Source organism: Tamandua tetradactyla, chromosome 1, assembly GCF_023851605.1.
Source record: "Tamandua tetradactyla isolate mTamTet1 chromosome 1, mTamTet1.pri, whole genome shotgun sequence".
Classification (NCBI taxonomy): Eukaryota; Metazoa; Chordata; class Mammalia; order Pilosa; family Myrmecophagidae; genus Tamandua; species Tamandua tetradactyla.
The window spans coordinates 163,844,566-163,864,729 of record NC_135327.1 but is presented as its reverse complement, the minus strand read 5'-3'; the positions used below and the strand labels follow the sequence as shown (position 1 = coordinate 163,864,729).

Here is a 20,164-nt window from a genome sequence, read left to right as displayed (position 1 = left end):
AGGTAGCATTGCTTGTAGAGAGCACACCCATCTTGGTCCCCTTTGCATTCTAGCCAATAAAGACATTAGTGAGTGACAAGAACATGTGAAACTGATTATCATGATGACCCAGTTCAGCTAGCTGACATGGTATTTTAAGAAGTTTTGCCCCTCCACTTATTTTAATGTGAGGATTTTCTCAGGTTACGGAGCTACTTTAAACTGTAATACACAGGGCTTCTTACTTCAAGATGGCACCACCACTGATATCTCATCTTGAAAAAATAATATAAAGATCTGACAGTGCGCTCTGTGAAAGAATTTTAGATTAGGACTCAGGAAGCCAGGGGTGAAGCCGTGGCTCCTCACAGGCATGTTTGTGATCTCATGCAAGTCCTGACCTGTTCTCAGTCTCAGTGTCTTCATCCGTAAAATGACAAAATTTAACTGAAAGATCAGTAAGATCACTTCCAACACTGTAGTTCTAAAATGTATGGACCCAAGTGGAACACACAGAAGTCAAGATAAGAAACTCTGATCAATAAAGAACTAATAACACCACTAAAATACTATGTATATATGATTCAAGGAGAATTTAAAAATATTATCTTAGCTGGGGCTGGAGCTGATGATTCATAAGTACCAATAAGCTACATGACCTAGATGAGAAATAGCATGTAATCTCAGTGTAATATTTTAAGCTCATTGTAATACCCCAAAAATAAAAGGAAAAATGGTGTATATCAAACCTTGGGGATTTTTTTTTCTGAAAACGAAATAAAAATTGACAATTCAGATTCATTTTGCAGGATGTTATTTAGACAGTGTTATGGACTTATGCAAATTAAGCAGCATATTATCCACCAAGCCAATGAGGGTGAAGTTAGTTATTTAAACTTACTTTGAAAAGCAAAACATTCCGATATTGGGTTTGCTTCTATGCTTTGTACCCAAATTTTCCAAGCCTGAACATATATAAGTTGACATTATTCCCTCTCAATTCCTTTTCTTATTTTATCTTCAGGACTGACGCAATTTTGTTAGTAGTAGGGAGATGGTGCTGATGCTTTAAAAAAAGTGTATCTATTTGTCCAGATTGTGGGAACAGTATGTGGCAGTCCTCCTGCTGAAGCAAATGTGTGGAATGTCACTGACTTCAGCAGGTGGGCACCAGTTGGAAGAGGCCAGCTGCATAGTAAATGCCCCTTCCTGGAAATCCAAGCCTTTGGGGGCCTATTCAATTGAACAGGTAGCAATGCAGGAGGCAAGGGCACTAGAATCCCAAGTCAGTGAGGAAAGCATCTGGTCTCAGGCTTATAGTTATATCATTCTTTGTTGCTATATATGATGATTTCATAAAATATGTATGCAACCATTGTCATTATTTTAAAGTGGCCCACCACTTATAAAGGAGAAATTAAAATAAAGGGAAGATGTATTGAAATGTTTTCTCTAGGAGAAAAAGAAAAATCCCATGAAATGCATGCATTAGGCTAAGTCTGTAAATCAAGGTCAGTGATACAGACAAGCAGTCCCCTTGCTGTCCACTATTGGTTAGATACTGCACAGCCTCATGCTTCAGTTACTTTTTCAGTGTCATTTTCAGTCTGCCAGGGTGTTCACTTCCAGAGGTTTCAGATAGACAAACAAAAATAATCAGCCACTACCCCGGCAGGCTACCATATATTATGATTAGAATGTTGGCTGTTAACATGGTTAACTCACCCATTATAAATGACCCCAACATATCTGGGAACAGAAGCTCATTTATCAGTGCCACTGAACTTATTCAAATGAAGAGGTTGATTTATTGTTATATGTTTCATCATTTCCTTTGTAAAGGCATTAACTGCCATTTGTAGCAAAGCAAATTTGGCGTTTGGCTTAAATATTGATTGTCCCCAACCAAAATGACAAGGTACATCTGTACCTGGCAGTCTACTGGGAAGGAAATAGTTGCTAAGGAGAATATTATTTATTTCTTTAACTATCCTTTTCTATTCTACAGGTTGTTCTTCCAGGCGGTCCATGGATTAGTTTCTTAAACTAGTAGTATTTCATTGGGACAATGGGTAAAATTCCAAATTGACATTAGTTAGTAATTTAAGTGAGATTATAAAAATTAAATTCATCTAATTAGTGATTGATGTGTGCCCATAACAGTCATTATTCATGTATTGAAAAAGTCAAGCAGAATCTGCTCCTTCAAAGGGAACCACAGTCCAAATAAGTGTGGGTAGCTGAGTTACAGAAAAAAATAAAATATTTAAAATATGTTCCACCTACTCCCTTATGAATACCTATGTTTATCCCAGGAATTTTAAAGAAGATAATGTCCCTGCTTTCTATATATGCCATGTAAAGCAAACTGTAACTCATAAGTATCCTGAGTTAATGCACAACATTTTAGCCATTTCCCATTTATTTCTTCCCTTTGAGGAATTTATATTTTTAATCTAGAGCAGTATTTCCTGGAAATACTACTTTCTGTTCAAGGTTCTGAAGATCATGGACTTCAAGACAGAAAAATTAATCACAGGGGTAAGGTGCAATTAAAATAAGAAGCTAAAAGCAGTGGAGACAAGCAGTTACTATTGGAAATAAGATGGAAAATTGTCCAGCAGATGCTATTTGGAAATAAAGCATGGAAAAACTTGAGAAAAAATGTAATAGAATAGGTTTGCTTCTGAGAATAGACCTTGCTTGGGTTAATGTATGTGACCCAAGGCCTAACATATAAATCAACTGGAGTATATTCTGTGAAAAGCGATATATCCGCCAGTCAACTGTACCATAAATTTACCATACATATTATTGAATTGATCAGTCAAAAAGTATTACCATGGATGTACACTAGTTTTCCAAGGATAGTGGGTGAAAGAAAACATCAATGAAATTGCCCCTTCCTTTAAATAATTTTTTATTTAACCAGTAGGACAAAACTTTTACACGTACAACAATTAACATTAACAATAGCATATAATGAAGTGTTGAATTAGAGCTGAGAGGTACATGGTAAAATTTCAATGGTGCAAAAGTACTTCAAAAAAGAAGAGATAATTGGAAGGTGTCATGGAAAACATGGAACAAAAATTAAGTATTCAAAAGTGAGAAAACCTGGAAAAACAGAAAAGCAAAGCCATTCCAAAAAGGAGATGAAAGTATAGGTGGAAAGTAGAGAATTCTGTTGTTAGAAGAGAAATTCATATTTTTTGAAGTTTATACACAAATATCTTCCATAATAGGAGGAGATGGTGAAAGAATCCTTTATCTGACAGGTTTAATTATGCTTTTCAGTTATAAAGAGATGTTCAAGTGCGGCAAAAACAAAACAGTCAAAGAAACAGCTTGTGCAGAAGTGATTAAGCAAGAATACCAAAAACTTGGACCAATAAGGTAAAATACACACACACACTCATACACATGGATGCTGTATTTGTTTAAATGCAAGTAACACATAATTGCAAGTATTTGTTTAAGTGCAAGTAGCACATAATCGTCTGACATGTACTTATAAAAACTTAATTAGGAATCCAAATGTGTTAACCTTTGTAAATATAACTGAATGCAATGGAACACATGCTATATCTAACTAAAAATTGCCAGACAGAATGACACGGAGCCAAGAGACCCTCAGAGTAGTAAGGGACTTTTCTAACTACACTGACACACTCAAGTATTGACACCTCCAGTTTTTATAGTGTTTAGCGTTCTGCTAAGATTACTCTTGACAATAGCTCAGGAAGTTTCTATGAATGTCTACACTATGAAAACAAGAAATGATAGGATTGGAATTTTTCCACAGGTATCAAGAAATTGTGACATTGGTCCTCTTCGTTGTGATGGCCCTGCTATGGTTTAGCCGAGATCCTGGATTTGTTTCTGGTTGGTCTGTGCTTTTTTCAAAGTAAGTGTTACATGTTATGCTTGCGGACCTTTCTGGTTTTATTCTGCAGTTCACTCCTAAATGGTTCTTATAACTCTAAAAGATTTTATGAAATTTTTCTTCCTTTCCCTTGAAAAGACATTTTTAATTCTACTCTTTTCAGGAAAAAAAAATTATAAGAAATAAAATCTAAGGTAAGACCACAAACAAGGTAACTTTACTAATCTGTACCTAAATATCAAAGTCCTTTTCAGACAAATTGTTTGATTCCTACACAGTTAGAAACATAATCTGCAAAAAGGCCATGTCCAAGGTGGTTAGGTTAGATTTTGGAGTCACGCTGCTTTGGGATCAATCCTGGCTCTTCTACTTACTTTGAACAAGTCACCTATTTAGTTTCTTCATCTGTAAAATAGTAGTAATAATGGCACTTAGCACTTAAGTTGCCTTATTCCCTAAAGGAAATATTTATTTCCTTTAATAATAAATGTTTATTTCCTTTATTATTACGTTATATAAAAGTATATCACATAAAGTAAATCCCACTCAATTTCTGTTAATAATCTGATATGAATTTATATGTTGTGCTTTTTGCTAACTTGATTTTTTTTTTTTAGTTCTATAGAGGATTATTTACTTGGCTTGAATTCTTGTATTTTTCTCCATTTATGTCCATTTTCACACTAGTTCACTACAATTTCAATCCAGTCTCCATTTTAAAGATAAGGAATTCCTGAATAAGTAATAAGACCAATTTTCAAAGCTAATGTTAGAAGCTGGTCAGAGTTAAGTTTATCTCTCAACGTCTTTTATACCAGCAGTCATTGCTGAGTCATCTCAAGTGAGGGGGAAAATTGTAGCATAATTTTCCAAATTAAGGACCATCCTACATGTCAATATAAATAATTTGGTTTGGAGATTCATGTTCTAAATTTGTCTTTGACGGAAATACTCAAATTCCTAAACTGAACAGATTTCTGATTTGGACTTCCTGTCTCACATCCCCAGCAAAATCTCATATAATTTGGGCAGAGATCAAAATTATTTGAGTCAAATATATTCTATTTGGAAAACAAGGAATTTCTCCATCTCTGAGTCAGAGCCTTCTGGACTTGTAGGCATTGCCAGCATTTTTTAATAGGTGCAATGACTGAGTCCAAATTCCTAGTGACCACACAAGTCAAGCAGTGCAATAATGTGACATGTTTTAAAATTTGACATTTCAGCTTTTAAATGCTTTGTTTCCTATTGAAGGAGCAAAACTTCTTATTTTGAAATGTCTGAACAAAAGACAGCATCTCAATATTCAAAGCAAGTATGGTTGAGAGTTTGATTAGTACTTTGTAGTTTTGTGATAGGACCTAGATGAACATAAAAAACAATTCCTCCCCCTTTCTACAACCCTACTCTTAGCATCCTAGGTCAAGAGTCTTTCTCTTAACACTTGTGTGTAGGAACAAAGTGATATCAGACAACAGCTAATGAACGTGAGGCAGAAATCCCAATAGGAAATTCAATATAATGTTTCTAATTTCTACTTCTAATGGGAGAAAAATGCAATTCAAGAGATGCAGGAAAACAAAATGAATTTCCTATGGGCAGGTGCTCACGTTATCTAGAATTCTGAAAGAAAGCAATAGGAAAAGGATTGGGAGAGGATGGAGCATGAAAATATCAATCTAATTGGTAATGTCAAAGCAAATAAAATTTGTATAAGCTTAATATTTTATAATATTGAGCTATCCCTATCATATAATTCATGGTGAGCTAAAAAAATGTTATAATAAATGATTACAAATATTTTAAAGACTTTTGATAATAACAATTTATGCTGATTTTATTTAAAACTTATATCCTATAAAATAAATATATTTCAAAATTTCAAATATATATCAAAATTTGTGTCTACCACCTAATGTTTTAATTCCATCTGTTTGAACCTGGACTGAATTCAGTGCATTTTTTTCATATCAAACAAAATCAGGTTACATGATGCCTGACCCAACATGGCAAAAATTCAATCAAAAATTACAAATGAAAGGAAAGAATAAGGAACAATAAAACTATAAATATTGGTCAATTTTGTAAAATAAATGATGCCTAGGCAAATTTACTCAATAATATAAGAAAATAAATTTAAATTTAAGGAAAGTAGACTGCTTTAAGTATTGCTAGATCACAAAAGATAATTCATTTCCTTGATTATTTAGATTTTTTAACTGAATTACAGGAATGGAGAGCTTCTACAGTACATATACATTGCTTAGTTATCAGGTAGTATAACAATTTTTAGAATGTTCATATTTCTTCTCAGGCTAAAAAGATGCACTAGTTACTATTGATTACTTTAAAAATTAAATTCTAATCGTTTATGCTTGCATTATTTATATCTGGTTTCCAGGTACTTCTTCACTGTTGAGGCTTCTGAGAACTTGTCTTATTTGTTGGAACGACCTGTGATTCTCAGACCCCAATTGTTCGTGAATCACTTTCAATTTGTACAATGATCATTTATGAGCATCTCAAAATCCATTCCAATAATTAATATTCCTGATTTAGTTTCATAGGTTGGAAAGTTTTCCATGCATTGATTTTATTTGTATGACGTAGCTGGAGTCTATAACTACAGAAGCAGGTACTAGTTCTTAGAAAACAGATCAATTCCTTTTCACAATTCACAATGAAATTTAGGGGTCTCTAGAATTATAGTAGGGCATAGAAGCACCTATACCGTACTATAATTCAGTAGATAGTAAGATGTTATAAATAAATAAAGCATATGGGGTTTTGCCTTTTTTAGCAATTGTTTTCAACTCACCTCTCTTGAAATATAATTTAAAAGAGTAACTAATTTAAATAAGAAATTGTTTAACAGATCTGTTTAGTCTACCCAAAAGGAAAATATGTAAAATTGACCACTGCATCAGCTTGTGTATACATGGTATTGAAAATAAGGATGAATATATGGGAAAAATGGGAACGTGATTCTGAAGTTTGTCATTTAATATAAAATCAATAGATTTAGAGATTATCCAAAGTAAATGACATATGCCACCACTACTGCTCATATGCTATTAGCATAACCAATTGGTGTTTATCTTATATACATTTTTATGCCATTTTATAATATGCACACTTGTCCATTTTCAGGTACCCAGGTTTTGTTACTGATTCAACTGTTGCCTTAATTGTAGGACTCCTATTTTTTCTTATACCAGCTAAGAAATTGACAAAAACTACATCCACGGGAGAAACTGGTTAAGTATCATCTATAATTCTGAATTCATTTGAAAGAGCAAAAAATTTAAAATTCTATTGATTCCAGAACGAATGACAACCCATGATTTAGCATGCCCCGTTTATACACTGTAATCCATAGTCAGGCAGCCCAGGTCCTCCACCCACTACAGGGATCCTGTTAATTTACAAATGTAGCTGGTAGTTTCCTTTATGTACTGTGGTCAAACCTTTGCTGTAACTAGTACTATTTGACTCATGATAAGCCTCATTCCCAAGCCCTGCCATAATCAGAATTGATCTTAGTATGACAAGCATAGGAACAAGAACTTGGAAGGCATAATTTGTGATAAATCCTTTAAAAAAGTTGAAAACCAAAAATGGTGAGGAGTTTGAAGCCTAGTAGAGGTCATGGAGAAAATGCAAATCAGCCCCACACTAGTCATGGTCAAAGAAGCATGCATGTTTGCATGGGCATATCCATAGACTGATGCACGTAAATGTATTCCTTCAACATAGGATAAGATTCATCCATGCTTATGCTTTATACTAACAGAGCTTGTTTTAGGTGGCCTAAGTCCTATGAAGTCAATTTAGGATAAATGGTTTATAATTGTCTAGAAATTTTTACTAGGATGAAACTGGATTCATGCCGTTGGATTAGCCCATCTGACTCCTTCAGTAAGAGTCAATAAATGCCTAATATATCAGATTCTTGGGGCAGGATATATGTGATTTATGTAACCAGCATAGTGTAGAAAAAAATGTCTTTTTTCTTCACTTGAAATTAAAATATCAAACAAATCTTTCCTTGTGTGTTAAAAGGGGATTTTGTGATGCAAGCTTTTATGTACAAACGAGGTCCTGACAACTCTCACCTTTATAATCATAGCCCAAAGACCTGGAAGGGTCTTGTGTTGAGAAACCAGTGATTGGCTTTAGCCTCTCTGACCACACCTCTGAATCCCCTTTCTCAGAAAGAGTCTTGCACCTAACCACTTGTTTCTCTCTCCCTTATTCTTCAACTCATGTTCTCCATGATAAATTCATTCACATGAGGTTTAAAATAGCAGGTAAAAAATAATATAAGTTTTTAATGAAGTACACTAACTGGAATTCTGGTGAATCTATCATGACCTTCCTCATGATTTAAAAAAAATACCAAAAATATTCAGATAAACATTGGTGAATAACAATTATACTACTACACTGATGCTATTGGAACCAATGTAAAATTACAAACATCCTGCATAACAAGTAAATGCACTGTGTTACTTATAATACAACAAAACATTACCAGAATGAATGAATAGCATCATAGATGACAATGTTATAATTTATCCAAATTCATTCCATCATATAATCCGAGGGATTTTTCCAAGTTACAGTGTTTTTTCTTCTTTTTATAATGTAGTGTTCCACCTACACCATGTAGAAATTACTCAAAGTACAGATCAAAACTCTTCTCTAAAACAATATAGGAATATTGCCAATTTTTTTAAGATGCCCATTTAGGATGCTGAAAAGAAAAGTCATATTGTCATATTTTAAGCAACGTATAACTGTAGGATTTTTGCTTTGCAGTTGCTTTTGATTACTCTCCACTGATTACTTGGAAAGAATTCCAGTCATTCATGCCCTGGGATATAGCCATTCTAGTCGGTGGAGGGTTTGCCCTGGCAGATGGCTGTGAGGTAATACTCATACTCTGTGTCTAAGATATTTAACAATTAACTAGACTATTCAAAAGAAGAACACAAAGACATTTAAGCTTTCGGCATATTCCACTTCATTCTATCATTCTTAAGATGCAGATTTTAATATCTATGCAGTATGTAGAACATACTACACAGATAAAGTGAGTGCAGAGTTCAATAATTTTTATAGATTATAAACACAAAACATCATTTTTAATGGTGTTTCAGCATAACAAAATAAATAAAGCAAAGAAGATTCAACTCCTTAATCAATGAAATAGTATTAGAAGACAAGTTTAGTAAGAAAAAAAAAAACCGAATGAAAAATAACCTGTAAAATAGTTCCTGCTTGAACGTATGGTTTTGTTTGTTTACAACTTTACCTTATTTCACAATGAATTGGAGTAGCTCCCAGAGGTCTCTTCAATATATCATGGTCCCATTGTTATCGAAGAAGGAAAATGAGAGATAATATTAGCATTAAAGGTACAAAGTCAATGTTTATTGAATAGAGTCCAGAGACCATTTCCCATAACTATGGCTAATGTTGTACATCATCTCAGGAAATAAGAACACCAAAAGGAATCACGTTGGCTACTTCTGTAGCATATCTATCCAGTTGACATAAACCAGCAGTCTGGAGAGGTCCTTGTCCTTTGTAATGGAAGAAAAGTATCTTCTCCAAAAATTCCATGAAAATTCTTTATTCTTTGAATAATTAAAACCTCCCATTTCTTGATTTCATAGCCTTTGTGTAACACCCAAAATCCATAGTTATTTCAATTCCTTACTGAGTAATCAAATTGAAAAAAAAAATGATAAAAGGGGTGTTATGCTCAGACTTTTGCTTTTTAGGCAGTTAATTTTTTATATGTCTCAATAACTGCCTCTTCTCTTCTTAGTAATCAATAGAGAGTCTTGTTCTTCGAGTCTCATTTTATTGTCAATTTTTCTGTATGGCATTTGGATATTAAGCTTTCAGCAAAAGGATTTGAGTAGTTCTAAGTCTCAATTCTGAGGATCATTTACATTTTTTTTAGGTCTAGATTTGGCTCAATCATTCTTTACTGGAATAGAAATTATAGAAATACAAAATAAACACAGATTCTTTCTACCATTGTCTCAACTTTCCAGGCTGCTATGACAAATATGACACAATGCATTGGCTTTTAAACAATGTGAATTTATTGCCTCAGTTTGAGAGGCTAAAAGGCTTGCCTCTCCTAGGGTTGGAGTACTCTGGCCTTGGTTTGCTGAAACCCTCACGGTTCTTGGCTTTGGCATTACATGGCAATGTCCTCTCCTTTCTCATCCATGTTCCCACTGACTTCCAGCTTCCAGCTTCCTTCCTGTAGTTTTCTTTTTATGGGGTCTCCACTAATACAGATTAGGATCCACCCAATTCAGTTGGGCCACATATTAACTAAAAATGATGTCTTCTGAAGGTCTTATTTATAACAGGTTCACACCCACAGGAATGCAGTTGAACTTTAAGAACATACCCAAACTGGGGTTCAAAATTCTGTCTATGACAGCCATTTCTGCAATAATGCGATCTGTTTTCTCAACTAAATAACTTTCGCTCCAATATCTGCTCATTTAAATTGTGATGTCAGAATCAGAAAGCCTAACCTTAAGGTGAACTTGGCTCATCTCTCCTTCCCAGAGTGTCTGTCTAGGCTGTACCACAGACACTTATAGTGGGTTTGAAAACATTGGCCAGACTCTAGAATAGCCAAAATCCGAGGAAATGAAAAGGGCTGTACTTAGTCTAATGAATAGGTTCTCGCAATAGAAGAATCTGGCGACTCATAGAGGGAGGTCTAGTTTGCTATTAAAATCCTACTACATGGAATCAGATCTTTACAGATTTCCCAGAGTAACCCTACACCTGAATGGTGAGATTGTTTTGATTTTGTTCCAAATTGTAGTTAGTTTACAAAATGTCCAGAACCAAATAACCCTTCAAGTTGGGAAGCATGAGATAGCAGGTACTAAGGCGTTCACTTCACTGCAGTTCCCTTTCTCTATATGCCTTGTGATTTTGTTCTAGCGTGATTTCCCACAAGCTGTCAGTTGCTTTCAAATTCTTTTCACGCATTCCTCAAAATTTATCTGCCTCTTAGATGTGGAGAATTTAACACTCTGTTTCTCCTTTCTCCCTCAAACCTTCACTAATGTGGTAATAAAGGAATAAAAATGTATCAATCTCTCAAGATGAAGAATATACGAGAAGAACAGTATAGACAAGAAATGATAAAATCAGAAGATGTAAAAAAGATATTTGAGGGGTAACTGACTAAGCAGAGTAGAAAAAGGAGACAAAGATTAAAACTATGGGTCTGCAAAGTGAAAGACCCACAAGAAAGAAGCTGATTCAATCACAGGATCCTGTAATTGCTCATGATTTGGAGGCAACAGGTAAATCTGAAAGCTGGAATAAAAACCAAGGTTGACAATGGAGGATGGTTTGAAAAATACATAAGCTAGAGAAGGACCACAGAAAAAGAAAAGAAAACTAAAATTTTGCTGCTGACACCTCAGAGAGATCTGACAAACATTGGAGAAATGAAACTAAAGCAAAATGTTATTTTTTTATATAGTAATAGCAAACAAGCAAGAACCTCTGAAAATTATAAATATGGTGGCAGAAATAAAAAGTTCAGTGGCAGGGTTAGAAGATGAAATATGAACCTTTTCACCAAAAAGTAGAACAAAAAGTTGAAGGGAAATATGAAAAAAAGAGATAAGAAAATTAGAACATTGGTCTACAATGTTCAGCATCCCAATTATAGTTGTTCTAGAAAGAAGAAACAAAGAAAATAGAAGGAAGAACATTTCCAAACAAATAATAAAAAAATATTCCCCAAACTGAAGGCTTTAGGATTCTGAACTAATGGCACTGCCCAAGACCAAAGCACTTCACGTAGAATTATGGAACCCTGGAGATGATGTGATCCCAATGGCTTCCAGAAAGGCAGAACACTGGAGATAGATAAAACCCATTAGTAAAGTCTATATAGCTGTATTCTAGGATATATTTGCATTAGTGTGACTTAAATGGTATATAGTTTTTTTACATCTAAAAACCCAGCTAATAAACAAACATACAAAAATATATGAAACCCATAAATAGCATACATAATATCTGGTAACCACATTTGGAAATGCTTGTGCCAGCTTTTGTTGGCTTGCACTTAGAGCTTTTCTGATTGATCCTAGTTTGTCATGAGTATAAAGATTTACATCTGCAACAATTCATTGGAATCTTCTCACAAAAGGAGGGTTCTCCCCTTTCCTCTAGGGAAGAGAGGATGTAGAATAACATACAGTGTGCTTGTTTGAAACTGTTGTGTACCCAGAAAAGACATGTTTTTTTAATCCATCCTTGTGTGTGCAGAGCCATTGTGGATGGGACCTTTTGACTAGGTTGATCTGTGGGGATGTGACCCACCCAATTCAAAGAGGGTCTTAATCCTTTGCTGGAGTCCTTTAAGAGAGCTCGCCCAGGCATACACACACGCAAACACACACACACACACACACACACACACACACACAGAGTTTTAGAAAGAAAATGCCCCTCGAGAAGCTAAGAGAGAAAGAAATGCCCAAAAACATTTTGGAGAGAGTCGATACGGAGAGCAGAGAGATGAAACCAAGTGAAGGACATGAGAGAGATGCCCTAGAGATGCTGAAAGGAAACCTGCAGGACACAAAGAGCTCAGAAGTATCCCTGGAGAAGGAAGAAAGGACCCACTGACATTTTAAGAGAAAGCTACTGGACACAGAGGCCAAAAACAGAGCCCAGGAGCAGGGGTCCAGCAGACCTTGCTTTGTGCCTTCCTATGTGACAAAGAAATCCTGGATGCCAGCAGCCTTTTTCAGAGTTATGACTTTTTCCCCTTGATGCCTTAATTTCAAAGTTTTTATGGCCTAAGCACTATAAATTATAATTTAATAAATCCCCATTTTAAAAAGCCAATCCATTTCTATTATATTGCATTCAGCATCTTTAGCAAACCAAAACATACAGTATCCACTCATTCAGCTCAGCCTATTTTTTGCACTACATACAATGACTCAAAGATTAGAGTAGCATCAGACTTGTAAAGAGCCATACTGGAGCCCATGGGAAATGGAGCAATGGCTTGAAACTGTTGAGTAATAATCATTTCAAATCTATGAAAATCAAATTTTCTTTGAATAGTAGCTTCTATGAAAATGAAGCTATCAAAGCAATGTGAAAAGAAGATAAAGACGTTTCAGACATGTAGAGACTCAAAAAGTGTTACCTTCCATGCGTCGTCTGAGGAACTTATATAAGAATGTGTTCCACCAACACAAAGGAGTTTACAAAGGAGTAAACAAGAATGGACATAGCATTTTCAAATAAGAAGCCAATGAGAACTTATGGCACAGTAGTGAAAAGAGGTCCCAGAACAACCATAGTGGAGAAAATCTAAAGACCAAATAGTCCAAATGGTATGGGAGGAGGGAATACTCCAGAATAGATGTCTCTACAGGGGAAAAATTGAAATGAATAATTACCTGATATGTTTGATTACTTGGGGTGGACTTTTTCATTTTCCTAGAAAATGAGATGAAGAATTAGTGATAGGTACTTAGAAAACAAAGGAGACAAAAAAAATGAGACAATTATAGGCTGGGAAAAAATTGTAAAAAAATAAATACAACCATAGTATACAAAATGCTCAGCTATAAGCAATCTTTATATAATCATTATGGTAAATATTAAATATTGATTTAACCAAAAATTTTTATATATCAATGTAGAGTGTTAAAGGGACAGGAAATGCATGTGTAGTGGATGGTTTAAGAAAGGTAATATATAATCTTTTATATAAGAAGTCAGAAAAAAATGTCTAAATTTGAAAATTAATAAATAGCATAATTAGAATATTATGTAGAATGGTAGCTATAAACGTCTAAGTGCTTCTATAATTAGCTAAAAAAGATAAAAACTGTTACCTCTGGGGAACATAACTTAGGAGTGATATTATCACATGACTTGTTAAAAATCTACATATATTAATTTGTTAAAATCAAATTTTAGCTTATAAATATGAGTAAACAATTCATATTTCCTAAAAATGTTGGTAAAATAAGAATAAGTGAGAACTTCTCTTTGTTAAAGCCACCCAGATCTATCAAAGCACAGAAAATTATGAGAGATTAAAATGGCATTTTAGAAAATGAGTTCCCGGAGAAAATATTGCTTTTTTATGTTGAAATTTTTTCTGGTAAAATGCATTATTAGTGAATGACAGACATTGTAAATTTTTTTTTTTAGGAGTCAGGACTATCTAAGTGGATAGGAGATAAATTATCTCCTTTAGGTTCGTTACCACTATGGCTAATAGTTCTGATATCTTCTTTGATCGTCACATCTTTAACAGAGGTAGCCAGCAATCCAGCTACCATTACCCTCCTTCTCCCAATATTATCTCCACTGGTGAGTAGCCCATTTATGCTGTCTTAATATTCATTAAATGGACTAGTATTCTACTTTGGAATGTTTATTCTCATATTGTAGTGTGGAATTATTTTGGGCCTGAATAGTTCTCCTACTAGTAACTTGCAGAGTGATAATAGCAAGGAAATCTCAATTTAGGAGACCTCTTTTCTTCTATGATCAAGCACCATGATCTTAAGTCAACCACTTATCTTCTCTCCTCCCAGTTTCTTAATTTACAGGAAAGTGAGAGGACCAGACTTGATCCATTCCAGCTATAAGACTGGACTTCATCATTTCCTGGCAAATTCAGTATTAAGATTTATAAGACTGACACTTCTTCCTTTCAAAGATTATTCCTGGCATTTCTGAGAAGCATCTCGTATAACTGATTCACAAGTAATTGAAGAGCTAAACTTTTTTTTTTTTTGCATCGGCATGTTCTGGGAATCGAACCTGAGTCTCTAGCATGGCAGGCAAGAACTCTGCCCCTAAGCCACTGTTGCACTGCCCAAGAGCTAGACTTTTTAGTTCAGGATTAAAGTTCAAAGATCTTAGACAATTCTGTATTGGCCAAGGGAGAATTCAAAATAAATTTAAAAGATAAGGAAGAAGCAAAGTTGCTAGGAGAGGGAAAAAGAGTTTTCCTTTCTTTTTCCCACCTAGATAGCTGAACTCCCTTTAATTTTACTTTTGCTAGCAATTACAAGAAACAAATAGCTTTATGTAAATAGTTTTTTTGTTCAGACAGATGATTTTGGTGTTAGGAAAATGCTTAAATTAAGAAAGACTGCCCTTCTGGGATTTATTACCAGTTGTAGGAATTGATTACATTCTCCCTTAAAGAAAGCTCCACCCTTCCCCTGGCCATATGTTGGTATTCTTGGATTGCTGCTTCAAATTTAAAAAAAAAGATGTAGGCAATTCATATTGTTAAAATATCATTTGGGCATTTTCTCTATTTTTTCCTCAAAATATGGAGTACTTAGAAAATTATATGACAAATTAAGAATAGTGATAACTCTTATATGATTATTCTCAAGCAAATTTTAAATTACATGTATTACAGAGACAGAAAATTAGTGGAATAATGAGAAACTCTGGAGACAGAGGGAACTGAGATCCTGCCTAAACTTAACTGCTTGCCAGCTGTGTGTTTGAACAGTTATTTTAGCCTATTTAGGCCTCAGTTTCTTCATAAATTACTTGGGGTTATGGCAGCTATTTTATAAGGTTATTGTGAAAATTAAATGAGATTACACATGCGCACACACACACACACACACACTTAGCACAGCTCTTAGACTAGGTAAACAATTTATGGTTGCAATTTTTATTAAATTTTTGGAATCAATGGTAGTTTATTTTCTTAACAAGCTGAGTTTTAATGCTTAAACAGGTGCCTAAAATCATATAAACAACAAGAAGAGACATTTTCTGAAAAAAAATTACAAGTTATAACTGGATTTATGTGTATAATTTTGTCTTCAGGTTTTACTGCTTCTGGGAAAGTTTATTATAGTAAATTTGCTCATTTTGATGCTTGGTGTCTACCTTCAAAATTTTACTTAGACTCTTTTACTTTTTATCTTTACAATAGGCTGAAGCCATTCAGGTGAACCCTCTTTATATTTTGATACCTACTACGCTATGTACTTCCTTTGCATTCCTTCTACCAGTTGCAAATCCACCCAATGCTATTGTTTATTCATATGGCCATCTGAAAGTCATTGATATGGTAAGTTAGCTGAAAGAACACTGTCCGGTTCAATGCACATTTTTTGTGATGTCTTGGGTTATTTCTCCTTTTATATACTAATCAATGGCCAGGAAAAGCAACCTTGAATTCCATTTCTGAAGGAGTGTGCATGACTGGTCATAGAATTGTTTTTTGAGTGATAACCAGAAGGGAACATGTCTTTAGAATTTAGAATTACAAACACAGAGACATAGAATGCACCAGTAATGTCCTTGAACCAGGAAAATAACATAGAATATGCTCAATATGACTGCTTAACTATTCATGTCAAGATCAGAATTCAACCTGACCTAGGCAAAAGAAAGAACTAGGGTTAATGAAATTCAGCGATCAGACTAGTCCTGTGGTTTGTAATCACAAATATATGTGCAACTGACATTTCCTCTCAGTAAGACATTGGGCTCAGTGTCTGATGAAAAGGGATCTTTCTTGTTCTGATTCTGTTATTAGCATCTTGATGTGAAAGCACAATCAAGTACTAATGGAGAAGTTGAGTGATAAAATGCGCACATTTTCCTGCAATATATGAAAGTTGTGCTGCAGTCAAGAACATTTAAGAACATTTCTGTCTCCTGAGAACATTTCTGTCTCCTCCTAATCTTCATCAACAGCCTCCAAACCAACCTAAATAAACATGTAACCATAGTAAATTAAATGAGCTTGCTATGTGAATGCAGTTCCAAGGGAAATTCCAGTTTCCCTCTACCCTGATTGCTGTCCCTGAGCCTCTGAGACAATAATTCTTGAGCTCCCTCCATGAAAAAGTCATATAATATCCTTTTGGTAAAAAAAAAAAAAAAAAAAAAAAAAAAAGAAAGAAAGAAAAAGAAAAGAAATGCATAATACAATATAAGCATGCCTTTATGTATATGTATTAAAAATAAAAATGAATTATGGAATAAATGAGTCGCATGCACAGACAGTAAAGGGGACATCTATACCATTACTAGGTATTCCCATTTGGTTTGAGACTACATGCTTTAATGCAGGAGTCAGCAAACTTTCTCTGTATAGGGACAAAGGTAGTAACTATTTGAGACTCCACAGGTCTTACGATCACTGTCACAACAACTGAATTCTTCCATTGTATCATGAAAGCTGCCACAGGCAGCACATAAATAAATGGTATGACTGTGGTCCAGCAAAACTTTATTTACAAAAACGGGCTGTGTACAGTAGTTTGCCAGTCTCTGTATTAGTGAATAGATGGCAACTCAGAAATGGTTTAATAGACACCAGAATATAATGATGTAAGAGCTAGTAAAATATGAACTCTAAAGAAGATGATTAGAAATAGCATTAAGTCACAGTAAGATAATAAGGGTAAACTAATAATAATATTGACTGAATATGAAGGATCCAGTTATATAGAGTTGTTAGCTTGTTTTTATATGGTGAAGGATCAGCTGAATCTTATCCATTGAAATGTAAAACCACACAATAAATTCTGATTTAACGTGAAACAGGAGATTTTTTAAGAAATTCTTCTCTAGTCAGAATGACTTAGGTATACTTCTAAAAGGGAACTCTCTTAGGCTGTCCATTTACATGATGCTTAGTTGGGAACCAATTCTCTTTTGGCATGAATGGAAGAAGATCCTTTGTCTTATGAAATGACAGATTACACTGATCATTTAGGATGCATGAAAATCTGATATAGGCTGTCTGCAACGGTATTCCAATTCTCTCATAAGTGTACTTTACAGGAGACTGATATTTATGTTCTTTCCTGTTTCAGGTTAAAGCTGGACTTGGGGTTAATATTGTAGGTGTTGCTGTGGTGATGCTGGGTATGTCCACCTGGATTGTGCCTATGTTTGACCTCTACACATACCCGTCTTGGGCTCCTCCAATTAGCAATATGACCATGCCATGACCCAGCAAAACTGTTCTGACTTTCCTGCGGTGATTTTTGGGTACCATTAAGAATTCACTGTAAAATTTGTCTCCAGATAAGTGATGACACATTCAAATCAGTCCTGGTGTGACGGCTGCAGCTTCAGTGAATACCCAAAACCTACTGCCATAACTCAGTGTCTACCTTTCCTATGAAGTGCAACCAAAGAGCATTTATTTATAATTTGATCTTCAAAGAAATCAGGTTACTTGCTACATCATACAATTTGGCTTGAGTGTTACATTTCATTTAGTTTATTATTTTATAAACTCCCCATGAAGCTAGAAATAGAAAATAAAATATACAATTTAATTAGGTATTTGGATAAACCACTTCTGTAGTTTTCTCAGAGGGCATTTACTAAAAAAACAAATCTGGTAATGCACATAAAATGTTCAACTTAAATGAAATGTGCCTACTTCAACTTTAAAAAATCCAAGCAGATTATTTTTAAAATATACACATAAAATATGAAAACTGAAGTAGAAACAAAAGTTCCAGAATTATAGCTGAACTCACTAAACAACAGAAAACCCATAAGAATTATTTTTCCTTGACCATATGGTTAGATTAATTTAATTTGTATGTTTATGAGCTAAGTGCACTGAGAAACACATTCTGTAAAGTTACTGATAAGGCTTGCTAAGTTTTGGACTATTAGCACAGTATAATTTAAAAGGAAAGCCAAAGACCATGGTCGCTCAGCAGGCAGAGTTCTTGCTTGCCATGCCTGAGCCCCGGGTTTATTCCTGGCACCTGCCCATGCAAAATAAGAAAAAAAAAAAAAAAAAAAAAAACAAATACTATAAAACCATTAACACATTTTTGTATATGTGTAACAACTTTGTTGAAATCTCTAACTTATTTCAGAAATACATGTATTTCTGTTATTAACATATGTCATATGTGAAAAGAGGAGATGTAGAAAATTTAAGTGAATTGTCACTGGGTATACAGACAGAAAAAAGGCACATCACTCTATCAAAATCGAAATGAAATACCAGATGGAAAATAAAGAATGAAAAATTAAAACTGTTGGCGTATTTACTAATAGGGAAAAAATAAATCATTATGGGCAAAACACAAAGTAAAAATAAAAAATACCAAGCACTCAAATAAAAGCAAGATGAGAACAATCTCAGGATATGAAAAAGATTTAGGTCTATCGATATTCAAAAATTAGACTTTAGTAAAAAAATAATCAGAAACAAAATAATGTGCACAATTACTTTAAGGTTAAAGATGGAGAACATAGCAGTTCTAATGCTAAAAATAAAACTGAAAGCAAGATGTAAGAAACGGAGACAGGCTTCTGGCTCTACAGGAAGGAAATTGATAAGTACTTGAGGTTATGGGACAGACAGAGCTGCAGACATGATTGCGGAAAAGAATTGGGGTCTCTGGCTGAAGCGTGGTCATGTTTCTCCAGTATTACTTCAAAGGGCAGGGAGACAGGGTCTGAACACTGAAGAAGTTTGACCACCAGACCACAGACCTGTTCAGCCCACACTGCCGGGTTCTCCCCAGACAACAAATACTCGCGACACCGAATAACCATCAAGAAACGCATCAAGGTGGTCAGGACCGAGCAACCGTGCCTGGACCTTTGAGGGGCCTTCACATTTCATGTCTCTTCGGCTGCCTTCTACCCCTCGGAGTCTTTCCATAAAAAAACTTTTCAGTCCGTGAACCCTGCAGCCCTGCTCTACCACCCTTGCTCTTTGGAATCCAGTGGCATTGTCTTTGATCATGCTTGTGTGAGGCAATCGTGTCAGCATCTCCCATAAGGGAAACAAGTTTGGATCTTCTTTTCATATTGTGAATCACTCTCGAGTTATTAAAGACGAAATGATTTTTAAAAAAAGATGACACCTTTGCTATTTAAAATCTTCATTGACATTGTTGCAGAAGTTATCAGACCTGGGTTTGTTTTGTCTTGTTTTTTGTTTTGTTGCAAATAAGATTATGTATAAAATTATTTTTTAAATTAAATGTAGTACAGTTTTTTTTAATTTAACATGTTTATAAAATTTTTTATATGAATTACACATGTTCATTATTTGTCTATGTGTACTAATTAGTCAATACAGAATTAAACATTTTTCAAAAAATTTAGTCTATTTTGACCTTTATAATATAATATTGCAAAATAATAATAATAATATTGCTGCTTTCTATAAACCTGTGTTCACTCTTCTCACTTATTCCATTAACTATTGTATGTTTTTCATTT

The 20,164-nt window shown here is 34.5% G+C and overlaps 1 protein-coding gene across 1 annotated transcript in view; it reads left to right on the top strand.

The window, feature by feature from the left end:
* The window catches only part of SLC13A1 (solute carrier family 13 member 1), a 118,442-nt gene extending 98,515 nt beyond the window's left edge, over positions 1–19,927 (top strand). The window contains exons 9-15 of the mRNA XM_077120214.1: positions 3,277–3,375; positions 3,785–3,886; positions 7,016–7,122; positions 8,687–8,796; positions 14,114–14,275; positions 15,876–16,013; positions 17,773–19,927. Coding sequence (XP_076976329.1) covers positions 3,277–3,375; positions 3,785–3,886; positions 7,016–7,122; positions 8,687–8,796; positions 14,114–14,275; positions 15,876–16,013; positions 17,773–17,910 — 856 coding nt within the window. The 3' untranslated portion in view covers positions 17,911–19,927. The remainder of the gene's footprint in view (positions 1–3,276; positions 3,376–3,784; positions 3,887–7,015; positions 7,123–8,686; positions 8,797–14,113; positions 14,276–15,875; positions 16,014–17,772) is intronic.
* Positions 19,928–20,164: the final 237 nt, after the last annotated feature.